Genomic DNA, 18,977 nt, shown 5'->3' with positions numbered 1-18,977 from the left:
TAAAGCGATTATCCTGGATTACCCAGTCAGACAAAATGTAATCAAAAAGGCCCTTAACTAACAGTAGACAAGGGAGGCAGGAGCAGTGAGTCAGAGGGGGAGAAGCAGTGATGGGAGCAGGGTCAGGGAGGACACTGCTGGCTCTCAAGAGGACGGCGCCATGTGCCCCAGGATGTACAAAGCCTGTATAAAGAAGGCGGGTCGGGCAGGGAAGCAGATTCTCCCCCAGAGCCTCCACAAAGGCAGGCAGCCTTGCCCAAAGTTTGATCTTTGCCAAGTGAGGCATCTGACCCACATAATCTCAGACAATAAACTTGTGCAGTTTAAAGCCACTAAGCTGTGATCACTTGTTACAGCAGCAAACAGAGAACCTTCTTCTTCCAGCTTCCACTTCACACTGCTGTCCCGCAGCCTCCGGCACCAGCTCCTCGTGCTCTGTGCAGGGCATGGCCTCCCCTCCTCCACCTTCAGCACCTAGTCTGTGGTCCTACATGCATCTGCACACTGACAGCTCTCTAACTACTGTCTCCAGAGAGGACCCCTCTACAGACTTCTGGACTGTCGCCTACTGGACACCACTGCTTCCACGTCTAGCAGACAACACCCTCACTCCCTCCTCCCACCCTCCCTTTCCCCAATCTTCCCTGTCTCAATGACCAGCACAAGCATCACAAAGGCACTGAGGCAACAAACAAAGCATCATTCTTCTCCACTTTCCTTCCCTTATGTCCAACCAAGAACCCTGATAGAGCACCGACAAAATACACCTGAGGAGGAGGCTAAACAGTGTTTGTTGACAAAGTCTTCCCTGATTCATTCAATGATAGATCCCTGAACCCCACTACACAACACGTGTTATTCTAAACTCCTTGGAGCCATCAGGAAACAAAAACAAAGATCTTTGCCCACCTAGAACTTACAGTCCAACAGTCCGATGCTCAGTAAAAAGACATAATTATATAGTAGATTAGAGATGACAAATACTAATTCCAATATACTTATGTCTCACTATCTTCATTTGTAAGATAAACAAATAATCACCATGCAGCAGGGTATCTAAATTGCTTGACGAATGAATGTTTAAAATTTACTGGAAAAGTGCTTAAATATTAAAAAATTGATAAATAATAATTAAATAATTTAATGAAAATGATTCTTTTTATTTATTTTTTTATTTTTTGACAGGCAGAGTGGACAGTGAGAGAGAAAGAGACAGAGAGAAAGGTCTTCCTTTACTGTTGACTCACCCTCCAATGGCCACTGCGGCCAGTACACCGCGCTGATCTGAAGGCAGGGGCCAGGTGCTTCTCCTGGTCTCCCATGGGGTGCAGGGCCCAAACACTTGGGCCATCCTCCAGTGCACTCCCGGGCCACAGCAGAGAGCTGGCCTCGGGAGGGGCAACCGGGACAGAATCCGGCGCCAAGACCGGGACTAGAACCCGGTGTGCCAGCGCCGCTAGGCGTAGGATTAGCCAATTGAGCCGCAGCGCCGGCCTAATGAAAATGATTTTTTTTTTAACTTTTATTTAATGAATATAAATTTCCAAAGTACAGCTTATGGATTACAATGGCTCCCCGCCCCCATAACTTCCCTCCCACCCACAACTCTCCCCTTTCCCGCTCCCTCTCCCCTTCCATTCACATCAAGGTTCATTTTCAATTCTCTTTATATACAGAAGATCAGTTTAGTATATATATTAAGTAAAGATTTCAACAGTTTGCCCCCACATTAGGGCCGGCGCCGTGGCTCAACAGGCTAATCCTCTGCCTAGCGGCGCCGGCACACCGGGTTCTAGTCCCGGTCGGGGTGCCGGATTCTGTCCCGGTTGCCCCTTTTCCGGGCCAGCTCTCTGCTGTGGCCCGGGAGTGCAGTGGAGGATGGCCCAAGTGCTTGGGCCCTGCACCCCATGGGAGACCAGGAGAAACACCTGGCTCCTGCATTCGGATCAGTGTAGCGCGCCGGCTGAGGCGGCCATTGGTGGGTGAACCAACAGCAAAAGGAAGACCTTTCTCTCTGTCTCTCTCTCTCTCACTGTCCACTCTGCCTGTCAAAAAAAAAAAAGAAAGAAAGAAAGAAAGAAAGAAAGAAAGAAAGAAAGAAAGAAAGAAAGAAAGAAAGAAAGAAAAAGAAAATGATTCTTAAAACAGTGTTAAGATGTCTAAATTTTGTTCAACAGTACAAAAATAAAATTTTAACATACACATTAACAATTGCCTTCTGACACCAGGAAAGTGGGGTCTGTCACTACACAGCTTAAAGATGTGTCAGGATGGGGCCAGCGTTATAGCACAGTAGGCTAAGCTTCCGCCTACGGCACCGGCATCCCATATGAGCACCAGTTCGTGTCCCAGCTGCTCCACTTCTAAACCAGCTCTCTGCTAATGGCCTGGGAAAGCAGTGGAAAATGGCCCAAGTGCTTTGGCCCCTGCACCAGTGTGGGAGACATGGAAGAAGCTCCTGGCTCCTGGCTGTAGATTGGCACAGCTCCAGCCACTGCAGCCAACTGGGAAGTGAACCAGCAGATGGGAGACCTCTCTCTGCCTCTTCTTCTCTCTCTGTGTAACTCTGACTTTCAATAAATAAATCTTTAAAAAAAAAAAAAAAAAGATATTCATCTTAGGATTCTTCTGTTTTCAGCTCCTTGGGTCAAATGGAAATGGCAGAGAAAAAGGTAGCGGGACTATCCTTCCTGCTAGCTCTTTAAAAAACACTGAAGAAATGAGAATGTGGACGTAGACATTTGGCCTAGCAATGAAGACACTGATTAAGATGGCCAAGTCCCATACTGCAGTGTATGAGGTTCCTTGCCTGGCCCAGCCCCTGAGCCAGTGATGGCACAAATGACTGGATTCCTGTCACCCACATGGACTGAGTTACCAGCTCCTAGCCTTGGGCCAGCCCAGCCCCAACCACTGCAGACATTTGGGAGTGAACAAGTAATGGAGAAGCATTCTCATTCTCATTCTCATTCTCTCTCTCTCTCTCTCTCTCTCTCTCTCTCTCTGTGTGTGTGTGTGTGTGTGCGTCTCAAGTAAATTTTTTAAAAATATTCTTCTATAGAGTTGGCGCTGTGGCGCAATGGGTTAATCCTCCTCCTGTGGCACCGGCATCCCATATGGGCACCGGTTCTAGTCCCAGCTGCTCCACTTCTGATCCAGCTCTCTGCTATGGCCTGGGAAAGCATATAGATGGCACTTGGGCCCCTGCACCCCATGGGAGACCTGGAAGAAGCTCCTGGCTTCGGATTGGCTCAGCTGCTCCGGCCAATTGGGAGAATGAACCAGTGGATGGAAGAAGACCTTTCTCCCTGCCTCTCCCTCTGTCTATAAATCCATCTCTCAAATAAATAAAATCTTAAAAAAAATTCCTCCACACACTCCCACTGCTGCCAAAATATACTGAAAAAATGAGCTTTCTATTGACACACACTTAAACACCAAAAAAGAAAAAGATTTTTCATTCTACTACTTTTAAGTACTTATTAGCTAAACACATGAAAAATAAACTCTACAAAGCTCAACAGTATCTCATAAAACCAAAGTAGACCAAAATATACCCAAGTGGAATGGAGACAGAAAGCTGAAACTAAAGTCAAGTGAGGTTAACCAGAACACACCTAGATTCTTCACCTGGGCACCTGCTGGCAATGCACATGCCCAGGCCATCCACCCAAGACCCCCTGGGGCAGAAACTGAAATGGGCCCAGGCCATCTGGGCCTGAATCTGTCTGCAGCTCAAACCTGCAGCCCACCAAGTTCAGGAACACCAACCTCTCCCAAGTACTCTCCCTTTCCCATTTCAGCCTACCTCCTAATATGGCTCAGCTCCTTCAGGGAAGTCACCACCACCCAGAGTTCCCCACCATTACTGAAAACAAGGGGGCATTCTATCCTCACTGGAACCCATCAATATGGCACAGGTACAGTACACAGAACTGCAACTGAAAACGACTCAAGCACACCCCATTCAACTTAAAAAACCAAGGACTCAAAATGGATCATTTCTGTACCTTAACATTTTGTAAATACAATCACATGAAGTTTAAGCACAGGTAATGACCTACAAACAAGGACAATCTGTCCAAACTACAACTCCTGTACCAAACAGGCATAGAAACCTGGAGGAGATACCAAAGAGCTTCAAGTCCCATGCAAAGACACTGCTGACCTCACGCAGTCCAGAAGGCTGAGGGATGATGAAAAATGTTCAGAATTTAGGCAGTGGTGATGGCTGCACAACTCTGACTATAATAAAAAACCAATGAACTGTATACTTTAAAAATGAAATACATAGGCGCTAGCGCTATGGCGTAGAGGGTTAAGCCTTCGCCTGCAGTGTTGGCATCCCATATAGGAGCTGGTTCGAGTCACAGTTGCTCCACTTTCAAGCCAGCTCCCTGCTAACATGCCTGGGAAAGCAGCAGAAGATGGCCCAAGTACTTGGGCCTTTGCACCAAAGTGGGAGACCCCAAAGAAACTCCTGGCTCCTGGCTTCAGCCTGGCCTAGCCCAGCCATTGTGACCATTTGGGGAGTGAGCCAGCAGATGGAAGATCTCTCTCCTCTCTCTGTATCTCTGCTTTTTAAATAAATAAATAAATCTTTAAAAAAATAAGACAATGATTAACAGTAAAAAAAAATTTTTAATTAAATAAATTTCCAAGCTGAACCCAACCCTCCTAGGAAGGTTTCAAACTCCCCTCGCACAACTCCAAAAGCAACAGCAATCTTTAAAAACACAATCTTCAAAGATCACTAAGCACCACTAACCTGAGAGGCAGAGCAGGTAGGTTTCTGACCCAACATTTAAAAGGCAAGACTACAACCTGTTTCCAATGCAAGCTCTGTACTCTTCCCTGGATAGCAGTGGTCCTCACTTTAGGTTCTGTGGAATTACTATCAGGAGTCCATGGGTTTTTAAGAAATTTTTAATTTCACATCTTCATTTAAAACATAATCTGAAAAAGTAATGCCTGTAAAAAATATATCTCAGCACACAATTCACTGCTCAAGTTTGAAATCTGTGATTACATCTGCCTTAGTACCCAGTAGTGTCATTTAAATTGCTCTCCGGCTAATGAGAAAGATGTGAACTTAAGACTAAGTGATTTTTTTGTGTGAAGGACATAGAAATGCTTGCTGTGCAAAAAATAGTTTCTCAATGGGGAAAGGGATAGAATTGCAGGGCACAAGACAGTATCCCATGCCAAATTCAAAAGAACCTGCCTGAGAACAGTGAGTGCAATATTCGTGTTGCAAGACAATTTAGTGTTGGCAAAACACCACCTACTGCATTGAACAAATGTTGCTAATATAAATTTTATCAGCTTTATAGTTTCTTTACCTGTTTTACACACACACACATGCATTAGGAAGCTAGAGGAGCCTAAGAAAAAACAAAGCATCTGCAGACCTTGGAAGCAGCCCAGGATTTCACACTAAAAAGTCCTGCCCAGACCCCAATAATTGTACACTAGCCTCAGCCTTCCCCCAGGGAAAGCTCCCCAGGAGAATCCAGTCTCCTCAGCACCAAATGGGTTACCTAGCCTGGTAACTTTCAGCAAGAAAACTTCACAGCCTTCTCCCAAGGAAGGCACTCTAAGGGAAGCTTCTCTGCCTGGCACCAGGTGGGCTACCCACTTTGACAGTGCTGAGCAGCGAAACCTTGGGGGGAATTTCATCCAATTCACACTCAGCAGCCCTTTGTCCTGGAGGAGGAGGAGGAGGAGGAGGAGGAGGAGGAGGAGGAGGAGGAGGAACGGGACAGGGACCCTCAATCTTGCTACCCACCACTCGTCTCTGTCTCACATCTGAATTCTTTCTTGCATGAAGACAAGAACCTATCCGACTCATCTCCACTAACATACACAAATAAACATATATAAACATATATATATATATATGTTTTGTATTTGCATAAGAACTCCAAGAATTAAGAAACTCATACTGAGATTTTTGTGTTTCTCAGATTTCACTCATTCAACAAATATTTCCTAAACTACGACCCTGAGCCAGTTATTCTATGTACTACATACTGAATATTTTAATAAAAACAGTTCAGGTTAAAAAATCAGGTAAGCCCACAGTAATGTTATTCCTTTAAAAAAATTTCTTTAATATGCTATTTAAATTTTACAAACACTGCTCCGCCTTCCTTACTGCTGCTCAGAGCCAAACCTGCCCCCGTTTCCTCTCCTCTCCTGGCTTCCCTCATCCACCCTGGGGGGCTTTCTGTCCCGCATCTCAGTGTCTACTTCTACTGCTGCTGAGGCTACCATGCATCCTCTTAAAGTTCAGCTTTCTGCACTGCTGCTCCTAGCTGTATTCTTTCCAGCTGCAATTTAACCAGAAAAGACCTACTTAGACTCAGAGTACTCGGGTGGTTCAAAGCACTAGCACAGCCAAAAACTAAACGTAACAAAGCCCTGCCTCTGGACTAACTTCCCAAGTCATCAAAACTGATCTCTCACCCATCTTCATTGTTAGAGCATCAGTGCTTTTCAGCTTCCCTCTCAGGTAGGAGACAGAAGTATCTTCAATAATCCCCACACATGTGGGTCTGTATTTCAAAGAGATAACATACAGACGCCAGCACTGTGGGTTAAGTCACGTGCCTGTGATGCTGGGCATCCCATGTAAGCATCAGTTCAAGTCCCCACTGCTTCCAATTCAGTTCCTGGTTAACAAATCTGGGAAAGCAGCATGGCCCAAGGGCTTGGGGAGATGGAAGCAGATGGAAGGTCTCCTTCTCCCTCGTAACTCTGCTTTCAAATAACTAAATCCTTAAGAGAGAGAGAAACAAATATACTAGCAAAACCAGTCATTACACAACTGCAGCCCTAGGGGGCGGGTGTTGGGCATAGGGGTTAAAATGTCTTTGAGATGCCCACATCCTTACCAGGGTGCTTGGATTCAAGTGCCAGTTCAACTCCCAATTCCAACTCCCAGCTGAGCCCCTCCCACGCACACAGGAGACCTGGACTGAAATCCTGGCTACTGGTTTGGCTTGGTGTTGCAATTATTCAGGATGTGAACCAACATATGAGAGATTCCTATCCCTAAGTTAAAATAAAAATTTGAAAAGAAACCACAGCCCTGAATCTATAACTTTATTAAAGTCATACAAAGAAAAAAATTAGAAATACAAAAAACACACAAGAATGTATGCCTTCATAGAAATTTTTAAAAAGACAACCTGGCTTATTGCTTTAAAAAAATGAAATGAAATTTAATAATTCAAAATATATATAGTTGAGGAGAAAATGTATTCAGGACTTAAAAGGGTAACTCTCTCCTATAAAAAACACACTACATATAGGAGTTTTTTTCTTCAGGCTCTTAGACATGGCTTAGAATGTAACCATCTGTATCAATACTGTTCCCTGCACAGACTCTTTTAATTTTTATTTACTTATTTGCAAGACAGAGAGACAAAGAAAGCCCTCATCTGCTAGTTCATTCCCCAAAAGCTGGAAATGGCTGGGGCAGAAGCTGGGAACAGGTTCCCCACATGGGCAACAGGAATCCAACCCGTGGAGTCAACACCAGCTGCCTGCCAGGGTCAGAGAAGGCAGAGCAGGAATCGAGCCCAGACACTCCAGTGTAGGACACAGGCGTCTTAACCGATGGGCTAACGGTCCACACCTACATGAAAATGTTACCACTAAAAGTAAATAATTAAATGAAAATATTCATTGAATAAAAAGTTCTCTGAAGCTACCACTGACTAAAAACATTGATGCAACTTTAAGAATTAGTACAAACTAAAATTCTATTTTGCCTGCTTACTCTAGAAAAATTTTGTATTAGAGGAAAAACCAAAGAAATAACATAAATAGTTCAAAAACAGTAGCATACCACATGGATTTGAACATATTTAGGGAGAACATTTCCATTATGAAAGGTTCATGGTACTGCACTAGTTTGACTTTGGAAGAATGCCATCTGAAACCTAGATCTGGAGACTGGGGACTGCAGTAGCTATATTTTAAGTCAAACAGCTAATTAATGACTAAACAAAAGAAATTTCAGTCTGGACAACACACACAGAGTACTAATATGCATAATTATGAAGTAGTCATTTGTGAATCAGAAAGTTGCATTAGCATAATTATCTCTGGCTCTGGGCCTTAAAAATATTAGCTTAAAACGCAGAAACCTTCTAATAGTTCAGCTACTGAAGATGTGAGCACCAAACTGATTATGAAATATGAACCGGTTCTTTAGCCAACGTGATCTGTAATTAAAATATTCTTTCTCTCCGGCCCTGGATAAAGAACAGGCCTAAGGTGGGCACTGTGGTGTCGGGGTTAAGCCAGTGCTTCTGACACCTCATCCCACACCCACGTGGGTTCCAGCTCCAGGTGCTCCACCTCTGATCCAGCTCCCAGCTAACGTGCCTGGGAAGCAGATGATGACTCCAGGGCTTCAACCCCGGACGTTCGTGAGGGGGACCCAGACTGAGTTCCTGGCTCCTGGCTTCGGCCTGTCTCAGCCCATGCTGTTGCAGCCACTTGGGACAAATGAAAACAAGCAGTATCTATCTCTATCTATCCCTCCTTCTCCCTCTCTGCCTCCCCCACCCTCCCTGTCACTCTGCCTTTCAAATAAGTAAATAAATATTAAAAAAAAAAAAAAAATCAAGCTTAAAACTCAAGGTACACACATGCATAAAATTTCTACTTTTAATGTATTTCTCTATTATCCTGAGCCATATAATATTCATTATTAAGAATCAAAAGTATTTACCTAAGAAATTTTAAAAATTTAAAAAATTTTTTAAATCATCATCAAAATACATGTTTACGTATAAGGGTCCTTCAAAAAGTTCATGGAAATGTGTGCTATGAAACTATTTGTGGATTTCAAAAAAATTTGGTAACAAAATAAACTTATCTTTTAATTACATTTTTCCAGAACTTTTTTGAAGAACCATTCCATAATATTTGAAAATGTATATGAATAAAGAAACCAAACAAGTCTAGAAAACAAAAGGATTACAAAACACTAAATATCAGCAGCAAAAAATTTGGAAAAGTTTATTTGAAATGGTTCTTTGGGACAGAATAGAAGAGAATACGGACTCAAAGTCAGATAGCATGGGCTGGACTCCCCAGTCCCCTACTTCTGCCTCGTTAACTGATGAGTGAGGAAGACTCCTCTGGCCTGCGAAATCATTTAGTCTGGCCCTGCCAAGGCAACCGCAGCCCAGGCTCAAAACCTGTAAATCTATATACAGCTGATTTTTAAGTTGATAATTTCATAGGTCCACAAATGATGCTACAAATACCCAAATGGTCTCCGGCAGAAAAGAGGTTCCCTACCCCTATAATGTGTGATATCTCCAGGGCTCAAGTTTCCTCACCTGTATATGAAGATAATCATGTAACCTAACTCACAAGATTAACTCAAGGACTAAATGGGATTACTCATGCACAGCACTCAATAGCTCCTAGCAGACAATAGATGTTCGACAAATGCTAGCTGCCATAATTACTGCCGTCATCATCATCATCTCCTATCGTCTTCAGAACCAGGAACAGTGCCTGTGACTGAGAGCCCATGATCACAAATGGGTCTGTTTGTAGATATAGCATTTAACTTATTTTGTAACTTCAAGTAACATTCAAGAAGGATAGCAGATTTACATATTCCAGTGGGTCAGTTAAAAGGAGCTTAACTAGGAACAAAGATCTCTCATCTTCTCCATGTTCCTACTGGAGAACTTCTAGCTTCAAACATTTGCATATGAACCCACAGTACTAATCCTATATTTACTCTTTTTAAGTTCAAAGTCACATTATGGAATGGATGTGCTGAGTACACTAATGTGGTTTAGAGCTATGGGATCTCTGATTACAAGTCTAGACGACAAACAACAGAATGAAGTTCCCGAGAATTAACAAGCAACACAGAAGAAATTAAGCTCAGGCTCTATCAGTGTCCCATCTTAACCAGATTATTTAACAACTATCTATCTAAACTCTCTCACCTCTAAAAGGAAATATTACCATCTTACAATATGATTATGAGGCTCAGAAATAATTTTATAAAGCAAGTACCCAGTCACTAGCGAAGACCAGGTGCTCAAGAGCAGCCTCTGAATGGGCACACGCTCCCTCGTCCGCTCTCAACACCCACATACGCAGAGAGTACAGACGCTGGACCTTCTCAACCACAAATACTGAAACACAGATTTGAGTAGAGAATTTCCTTACAAGTACGGGGAGGAGCCACATTTAACCCAGGAATTCCACTGTTACACACCAGAGAGCAGTGGTGGAGTGGATAACGTGGGAGACAAAGATGACAGCTGACATGTCACACAGGCAGCTCCAACTGCCAGTCTTACTTGTCAATCATGCAGTGCCAGAGAGTGTGCTGGAAACACAACTCCACTGCACTCAACTGCTCTCGTTCCCGCCACCTCATCCAATGTGAGCCCCTTGTCCCAGTAAGTGGGATCTAAGAAAATGCAGTCTTTGCACAACACAGCTTCTTATATAAGCCAACTACTTCATGTGGTCCTCAACCAGAACACAGCAATCTATCCCAACTCTAGAAGGAAACCGGCTCTTAGTCATGGAGCACGACTAAACTTTACGAGCAAGCCAAGGAATTTCACAGGGTTCTGACTGAACAGCATTTTACCTTACAAAGGACCAACGACGTCCCATTAAGAGACAAGCCCATCAAACCCAGCTTCCTTCAGGTCTGATGTCAACGAGAAGGACGACAGGATGAAGAACAGGGGAAAACACCATTCCCAGCAGATGGAAGAGGCAAGTGCTTCAGCACTGGTGGCTCGGCTGCAAGCCAGGTTATCACCCTGAACACACTGCTTACAATTCCTACCAAAATCTTCTGCTACCATACTTACTATTCCCCTATTTTTCCTAAAGCCAAAAAATAAAGAGACAAGAAAAAAAGTGGAGGTCTTTACACAGAAATGTGGCTAACTTTTAAATTCATTTCTCTCGACTGAAAGTTTCTGTCCAAGTGGCGCTGACAAGCTGCCGAGAGAAGCAGCAATCCCCAGGGGGTGGGATGACTTGTCCCCTCATCAGCTCCGCTACCAGAATTCCTGCTGCCTCCCCCTCAAGAACACACACTGGGCAACAGCTGGCACAGAGCAATCCATTTCTTCTCCTCTACACCTGCAATGTTCCATCTCACCAGAGAGACGTTTCCTGGCTCTAACCTGGACTGTATCAACCTGCCGTCTCCAAGGGCATTACACATGCTGAGGTCCTGCAGAAAACAGAGAATCACTGCTCACTTCTTTTAATTTCCTCCTCCAGGAAAATCCTTCATTGAGTACTTTATAATGTATCTAACACAGTAGTAAAGTGGAACGTGTAAATCACTTAGAGGCAAACAAATATGCAGAAGTAGAGGATCTATGCTCCGAAGTTCCAAAAAAGTCTTGGAGCCACTGATCTAATCTACCAATTAAACTTCCAGCATTTCCACATCCAGTTTTATAAGACTTTTAAAGGCAATGATTTTAATTTATTAACCAATTTCTCATTTCAAATATAATTCATAATAATTAAAATAAGCTACCAATTTCATATAAAATAGAATACTGGAAAAATACACACCTATTATGTGTTTTGTTACACTTATAAATAAATTGGAGCTAATGTACTATAATATAGTATCAAATCTACAATTCAGGGAATACTAAGAAACATACTGACTTTCCAAACAATTGATAACCTAATGATGAACAACTGGCTGGCTTCCAAATTAACTACTTTGCTGACAGAGTAACAACTATGACCAAGACTTTCAGCAAATTTATTTTTCATGTCTAACATTTTTGAAATAGCTAATACATAGCTGGTTAAAACAACAGAGCTCTAAACTAACGTTTGTCTAAGCTAGAGTAGTCTGAGGAGAAAATATAATTTTCGCAAATAATCAAAATTTAAAACTTGTTGTGACAAGTAACAAAGCTAGTATTTAAATCTGTAACCAGTGATAAGTAAAAAGACTTTCACCTACATAACCTCCCACAATTCAAAACAAAACATTCTGTGTCAAGTTGATGCGAAATAACCTCTCAAAAACGAGCCTGAATGGGTGACGTTTTCTCCTGTAGCTTACCAAAACTGGGCAGCCAGTAAGTACCCAGTGCTGCACTTAACCTAACCTGGAAGTATCGATGAACTACAAAGACAAATGGACTTAACCCAACTTAGCAAAACCAGGAACTCCAAACATTCGAATTAAAGGAATATAATTCCCAAATGGACATACAAGTATATCCAACCCTCATAACCACACTAAATGAATATTACCCTGAATTGAAATGAACACATACCCAATTCCTAACCACCACACTGACAGTTATTACCCTAAACTGAAATATTCAGATTGCAAAATAAAAATGGGAAGGCAATCCACTCCTAACATTAAAACATCCCCCCAGATTAAAATTTACCAAAAAAAGCAACATTACCCAAAAAGATAAAAGTGCGTTCTTCCTGTATCATCAATCTACCTTCCAACTGGATGCCAAATATACACTCAACAACACAGCCTGCATTCTTAATTAAAACCCCACTCATTAAGGTAAACCAGTTACTTCCGCAAGGAAATTTTCTTCATCACAGAGAACTAACCTGCTCCTAATAAGTCTAGCCTTCCCAACTCCACAGAAACTTCACGTTGTCAGACACATCTGCAGAACTCTGGGGGCCGTGTATCTGTTATACTCATGACAACATAAGAACTAATGTTTAACTGAGAGGCAGGCAGTGTTAACCACCAAACGCAAGACACCAAAAAAGAAAAACAAACAGTTAAGACTCATGCTACCCTAGTTAAACTCAGTGAGCACATTTTCTGTTTTTCAACACAAGCCAAGCACATTAGAGAAAGATCAAGAAACATGTGGGTTTCTGTCAAATTCAGATTAAATATTCTTCTCATTTACAACTTCTTAGTTCAATATTTTGAATATAAAACTAATATAAAGTACTGCTATGCAAAATAACCTAACATATTTGCCCTTAAAATAATGATATCCTTAAAAATAGAAATGTATCTACCTCATTAGTGTTCCAACGGTGCCTCTCTTTTGGTAAACTTGAACATTTCGGCAGACATTCAAGCAGCTTTTTCGGTAAAAAGATTTTTACATGACTACTATTGCTGTTCCCATGATCATCTATAAAGAAGAAAACGATAAATTCAGAGAAAACAGCACAGGCAAACATCCTATAAAGTACACTGGCAAGGTCAGAGCCAGTAGCTCAGTATAGTCACTGTGAGACTAAGAGCATCAGAAGGCCCAAGTGTTCCTTAGTCAGTAACACTCACTCACACAGCTCAGATAGATGGCAGCAGAATCTGGGCAACAGGCTCTAACACGGAGTGAGGTCTTGCTCCATCACACGCAAGTGAACAGCCACCACCCCAGCAGCTGCCCAGAGTCAGAATATAACTCTCAAGGTTCTTTCCCCACATTTCCGAGAAGCACATCAAAACTGCAAAATGATTTAGCCTCAAAAAATCCAGACATCTTTCATTAACCAGCTGAGAAAGTTTTAGGTTTTTTTGGTAAGAAGAATTACAGCAATATGTGACTATTTTATTCATAAGCTAATACTACTTCATCCTTCAGAATACAAATAAGATTTATACTTTAGAAACAAATCACATATCTTACAAATATAAGGAATTTAAACCTATAGTTAGTTACCAGGTAATACAGAAGCTGGCCTTTCTAGATGGAATTTTTTAAAACATATAATTTTAACTGATCTGATTTACATAAGCATAGCTATGTAATTAATGTATTTTTAAAATGTAATTCTAAATGAGTACAAGAAAAATCAATTCCTTCCAGTCTGTATAGTATGTCCCACTACCTGATAATCATTCTACATGATGATTTCTATAAGAGATAATTTCCTTTATGTAACATTTTCTTATTTACATTAACAAGTATCATTTCACTTCTATAATACAGTACTTTTGCCTGGCTCAAAATTTCTTGTCAGTTTTGGTAAATTTGGATCAAGGTTTCAAATTCCTCCAATTTTTTTTACATGCTAAATGAAATCACCAATATCCGAAGGATTTGATGCATAACTGGCAACCTGGGAGAAATGCATTAAACAGTGAGGCCTGAGTTCACTCCAGGAAGTCCTCAAGGAAGACTTGAAAGAACTCTTTCTCTTATTAACAGGTATAATAAAAATACCAAACTCAAAGTCAAGAGTCCAAGACTTTGGCCCAGTTCTGCTACTTTCTAATTGTGTGACCTTGGGTAAGTTACTTAATATTTTCAGTTTTCGCAAATCATTAGATAATTAGAAAAAAAATCTCATTTTTTCTCAGGCACAAATCTGTAAAATTTACTATCATCCAATAACTTAATATACCTTATAATTAATAACCTTACATAGCTATATACAGGCAACAGTTAACGTAAAAAGTGAAAAATGGACAAGCGCTGTGGCACAGCGGGTTAAAGCCCTGGCCTGCAGCCCCGGCATTCCATGTGGGCACCAGTTCTAGTCCCAGCTGCTCCACTTCCAACCCAGCTCCCTGCTAATGCACCTGTGAAAGCAGCGGAGGATGGTCCAGTGCTTGGGCCCCAGTACCCACAGGGAAGACCCAGAGGAAGGCCCTGGCTCCTGGCTTTGGATCGGCTCAGCTTTGGCCATTGCAGCCTTTTGGGGAATGAACCAGCAGATGGAAGACCTCTTTCTCTGTCTCCACCTCTCTCTGTAACGCTGTTTTTCAAATAAATAAAATAAATATTTTTTTAAAAAAGTGAAAAGCAATATATCATATTTATATACCTTTCCAATTTATTTGTGGTAACTTCATATAGCATAGTTTATTTTTGGAAGATGTGAAAAAAAAGAATAAAAAAATATTTTCTAGGATCACAAAACCCTCTCCAAACATTTTTTATTCAATTAACACATTTCTCCTCAAAGAAACGATCTTAAAAGGAAAACACTAGGCATAGAAATAAAGTCTGAAACAATTTATTGCATCTTATAGAAATATTTTATAGGGATGAACTTAACAGACTTTTAGCACACTAAATCTTTTTCGGTCTATGAACTATATAACCAAATGAATTATAATACCCATCCTATATTTCCATAAGCAGTAGAAAAACTTGAAAAACTTAAAAACTGACTGCTATTTTAAGAATCCAAAATTTTAATAACAGAGTAAGATTAGACTTTTTAAAATCTTGCTATGAAACCAAAAGGAAATCTCTCAACTATGAAAGTTCACAGAAAGTTCTGGATTAATTACATACTATAAAACCTTCGTCATTCTGTGTGCTTCTGCATGCTCCATGCACTTCATCCTCCTGAGGGAGGCACCATGGGCCATAAAACTTGAAAGCACAGAATACCAAACCACATGAGTCTTTCCCTCCCTTCTCTCTTCCCCTAAAGTGGTTTTACTCTCATTTTTTAAAATCGCTCATGATGTCTATGATTGTGAAAATAGAGGTGAAATTCCAAAATCTATATTCGATTCAGATACTCAACATTTACAGGGTACCTTTTATGAAAATAGCACTGTGCTAGGTGCTCAACTAAAAGACTTACTCTGAACTCTTCATGAGCAGTCCTATCTCTGAGACAGCTATTTGTTTAAAGTTTAAATCTGAATCCTAATGAACAGATTAAACCCCGGTTCCTATGTGATCACAACCTGATGGTAATTTTCTGTTCTTTTAGCCTGATGAGGAACTTAGCTGCCAGGTGGTACACAGTGCACACGGAGCGTGCAGGCGTGTGTGCGGAGGACTGTTCTGAACACAAGTCAACGCTCCAGAAAAAGCTTAGGTCTTCCACTCTGATACCAACTGAGGCAGCGGTTAAGTCTGCCCAAAGGCTTTCACAGAGAAAAAGGAGAACCACTGTGTAAGCACTGTCGCAATCAAGTTTCTAAATATAACATTTTATGGAGATGTGCAGCCATGGGTTAAAAAGGACCAGAAGTATGACAGGCCGATGGGTTCCCCTTAATCAGTTTTTAAACTATGCCATTTCCAGAATTTTAGCTTCATGCTGAATATAAACTGGATGTTTTTAAGAAACATACAATGGGAAAATTTTCCCACTGTGCATTATAAATATAGCAATTTTAATACTGGGAAAAGAATTATTAGGAACTCAAACACACAAAATGTTAAAACTCATTTTCAAATTTCAGCTTTTCCAGTTAAAGTGTGATAAAGAGTAATTTCGCGTTTATACTAGAAAAGATCTAATCATATGGCTATACTACATAAAAATGTGCTTTTTTTAAACTGCTTTGTAATGTTTTTAGAGTAACAACTGATAATGAAATAATTAAACGTATATGCCAGCTTTTAAATCTTACTAACAATATTGTGAGTTAACTCCAAAATTAAGGTACACAGGTTTCAACCACAGCTCAAGATTCAACTCAAATAGTTAAAACTCTGATACTGCAAAATTAGAGTGTAGACCAAATGACAGCAAAATAGTCCATTATCATCATTTAGCAAAATATGCATGTATGACATACAACTTTACAAAATAATATTCTAGCCTACTTCCCAATTAAGAAAAAAATAATTAATGAAGCTCTTGAAACTGACTGATGATGTGCTTGGCTGGCAGTTGTAATTCTAGAGAATGAACCAACCTTCAAATATTTTCCAAATGGTAATTTTAAAGTCACGGTATAATTTAGGTAAAGCTTTCTAAACTGTACAAAAATGCTCACTCACTTACTTAACTAAGCAAAAGACAGAATTATTGTTTTCATGATTGTTTCTAAAAACTGAGATTCACATAGCTAAATCCTTTATTTAAATCCAAAGAAATGTACTTGACCTTTTCCTTAGAGCAAGCTGTAACTTCTGTAAGGTAAATTATAACTATATTAACTCTAACATAGAAATGATACATCCATTTTATTTTGATTCATAATATAAATTAATTTTGGTCCTATGAATAATGACTAACACTGCTATTCAATCAAGTTGATTATGATTAATCTCAACTCTATACTGAACTGTTTAAAGTTAGCTGGTATAACAGTATGTCAAACTGATAAATATTATTGGGTATACATTTGATCAACAACTTAGAATGATAAAATTAAAAGAAAGCTCTACAATTTTCTGTTTAGCTCTAATTATTATGTGCTTAGATTTAATTAGTAAGATGGGAACCGATTCAAGAAAACATGGGCAGAAACTGTTACATTCAAGGCTCACAGCAGCAGAGACTCCCATTACTAACCTGAGACCTTCTGATCACTACTCACCAAAGTAACTATTAATTAGATAGCATTATGTGCCAAGCATTCATCTGATTTTATATTGTTTCCCAAAGTCTCCAAAATGAATTAAACTCAGTTGTACTTCTCTAAAAGATTTTTAAAAGATAAAAAGTTCTTTAGCAAAAAAACAAGTTTTGCTATGTAACAACACTTGCCTCTTAAGAGTTGTATGAATATCACATCTTATCTCTCCTACTTTTTAAGCTGTCCAGATTTACCCTTTTCCTTTACATCAATACCCAATCTCTGGTCCAGGTTTAGGTTGACTCTTAATTCAGGTTCAATTAACTTCTTACTATTTATCTGCACTTTTATAGAAATACGAGGGTGGAGACAAGTAAGACAGTGGCAAGGAAGCCCTGCAATCCACTGCTTCAACGTGGGCTTCGGGACACCCTCTACTGCATTATTTCATTCAATTACAACTTGAGCTATGTGTGATCAAGTAAATCCAGTTTCTATTATTTATGAGAGGGTAAACATCTGTGGGACTCTACTACGTATTAGGCACTCAAAGGATTTCACAGTGCGCTCATTCAATCCTCACAATAAAACACAAGGGTTTAGTCACCCGCATTTTACAGATCAGAAGCTTGAGGTTCAGATTAATTTGCCCAAAATCCACAACTACCAAGTGCTCAACTGGGATTCAAACATGAGCTGTGGCTCTTCCCATAATGCCACACTGCTCCTACTCTAACTCACCTACTGGACAGCAGAATTACAGAATCATTCTATTAATTAAAATCTAACATTTGCAGAATGCTGCGAATTTCCCATGTGATAAATCCATAGTCCTTTTGAATCCTCAAATGAAGTTTATGAGGAAAGTGTTCTTTCTGCTACCCCAGGATTAAGTAACTCATCTAAGATCACACAGCAGTTAAGAGGCAGAACCCAGGTCTTCTAAGTGCTGGCCAAAGGCTGTTCCCACTGCACTAGGATGATGGAAGTACTCTCACTGCCAAGCCCACCCCTTCCTGTAAGTCAAAAGCTTTTTCAAATCCTACCTTCTATAGGTGGCACGGTGTTGAGAACACAGTAGGTGCTAGTTCCGCAGAATACACTTTGGGAAACGCTCTAAGGAAACAGAAAATAAAATGTAAAACTAATCTTTGAAAAAGATATATTCTGGCTCTTCTGTGAAATTCCTGCCAAAGATGCAAAACCTGAATCTAATCATGAGGAAACATCAGACAAATCCACATTGAGGCACATTCCACAAAACAACTGGCCTGCAATCTTCAAGAGTATCAAGGTCACAGAAGTCAAAAAGGATTGAGAACTGTTCTGTATGAATGGAGACTGAAGAGACAACAGTACGTGACCCAAAGTTCAGACTGGACATTTTTCTACGAAGGTCACTGCTGGGTCAACTGAAAAAACTAGAATAGGATTTGACAATTAACTAGTAGAAATGCCTCGATAATTTCCTGATTTTGATTACCATTCTCCTTTTATGATTACAGAGAATGTTCTTTTTCATAGGAAATACATAATAAAGTAGTTAAGAGTGAGGGAACATCACATTGCGACAAATTTACAAATGGTTCTGGAGACATAAAGTTCCTCACACTGTAGGCCTAAGACTGTTTCAAAATTTGAGGGGTGTGTGTATGTGTGAGAGAAAAAGATCTATGCTGGTGAACATGTATTACTCATAAAGTTTTTCATG

At 40.4% G+C, this 18,977-nt stretch overlaps 1 protein-coding gene across 2 annotated transcripts in view; it reads right to left on the bottom strand.

Annotated features, from left to right (window-relative positions):
• Positions 1-18,977, bottom strand: part of CAMTA1 (calmodulin binding transcription activator 1) — an 869,043-nt gene that overhangs the window by 816,362 nt on the left and 33,704 nt on the right. For both annotated transcript variants that reach the window (XM_062190365.1, XM_062190364.1), the window contains exon 2: positions 13,057-13,175. In XM_062190365.1, coding sequence (XP_062046349.1) covers positions 13,057-13,175 — 119 coding nt within the window. The remainder of the gene's footprint in view (positions 1-13,056; positions 13,176-18,977) is intronic.

The sequence above is a fragment of the Lepus europaeus genome, chromosome 5 (assembly GCF_033115175.1).
Source record: "Lepus europaeus isolate LE1 chromosome 5, mLepTim1.pri, whole genome shotgun sequence".
NCBI classification, from domain to species: Eukaryota; Metazoa; Chordata; class Mammalia; order Lagomorpha; family Leporidae; genus Lepus; species Lepus europaeus.
Note: the sequence above shows the minus strand (reverse complement) of the source record. Positions and strands in the feature narration are given on the sequence as shown.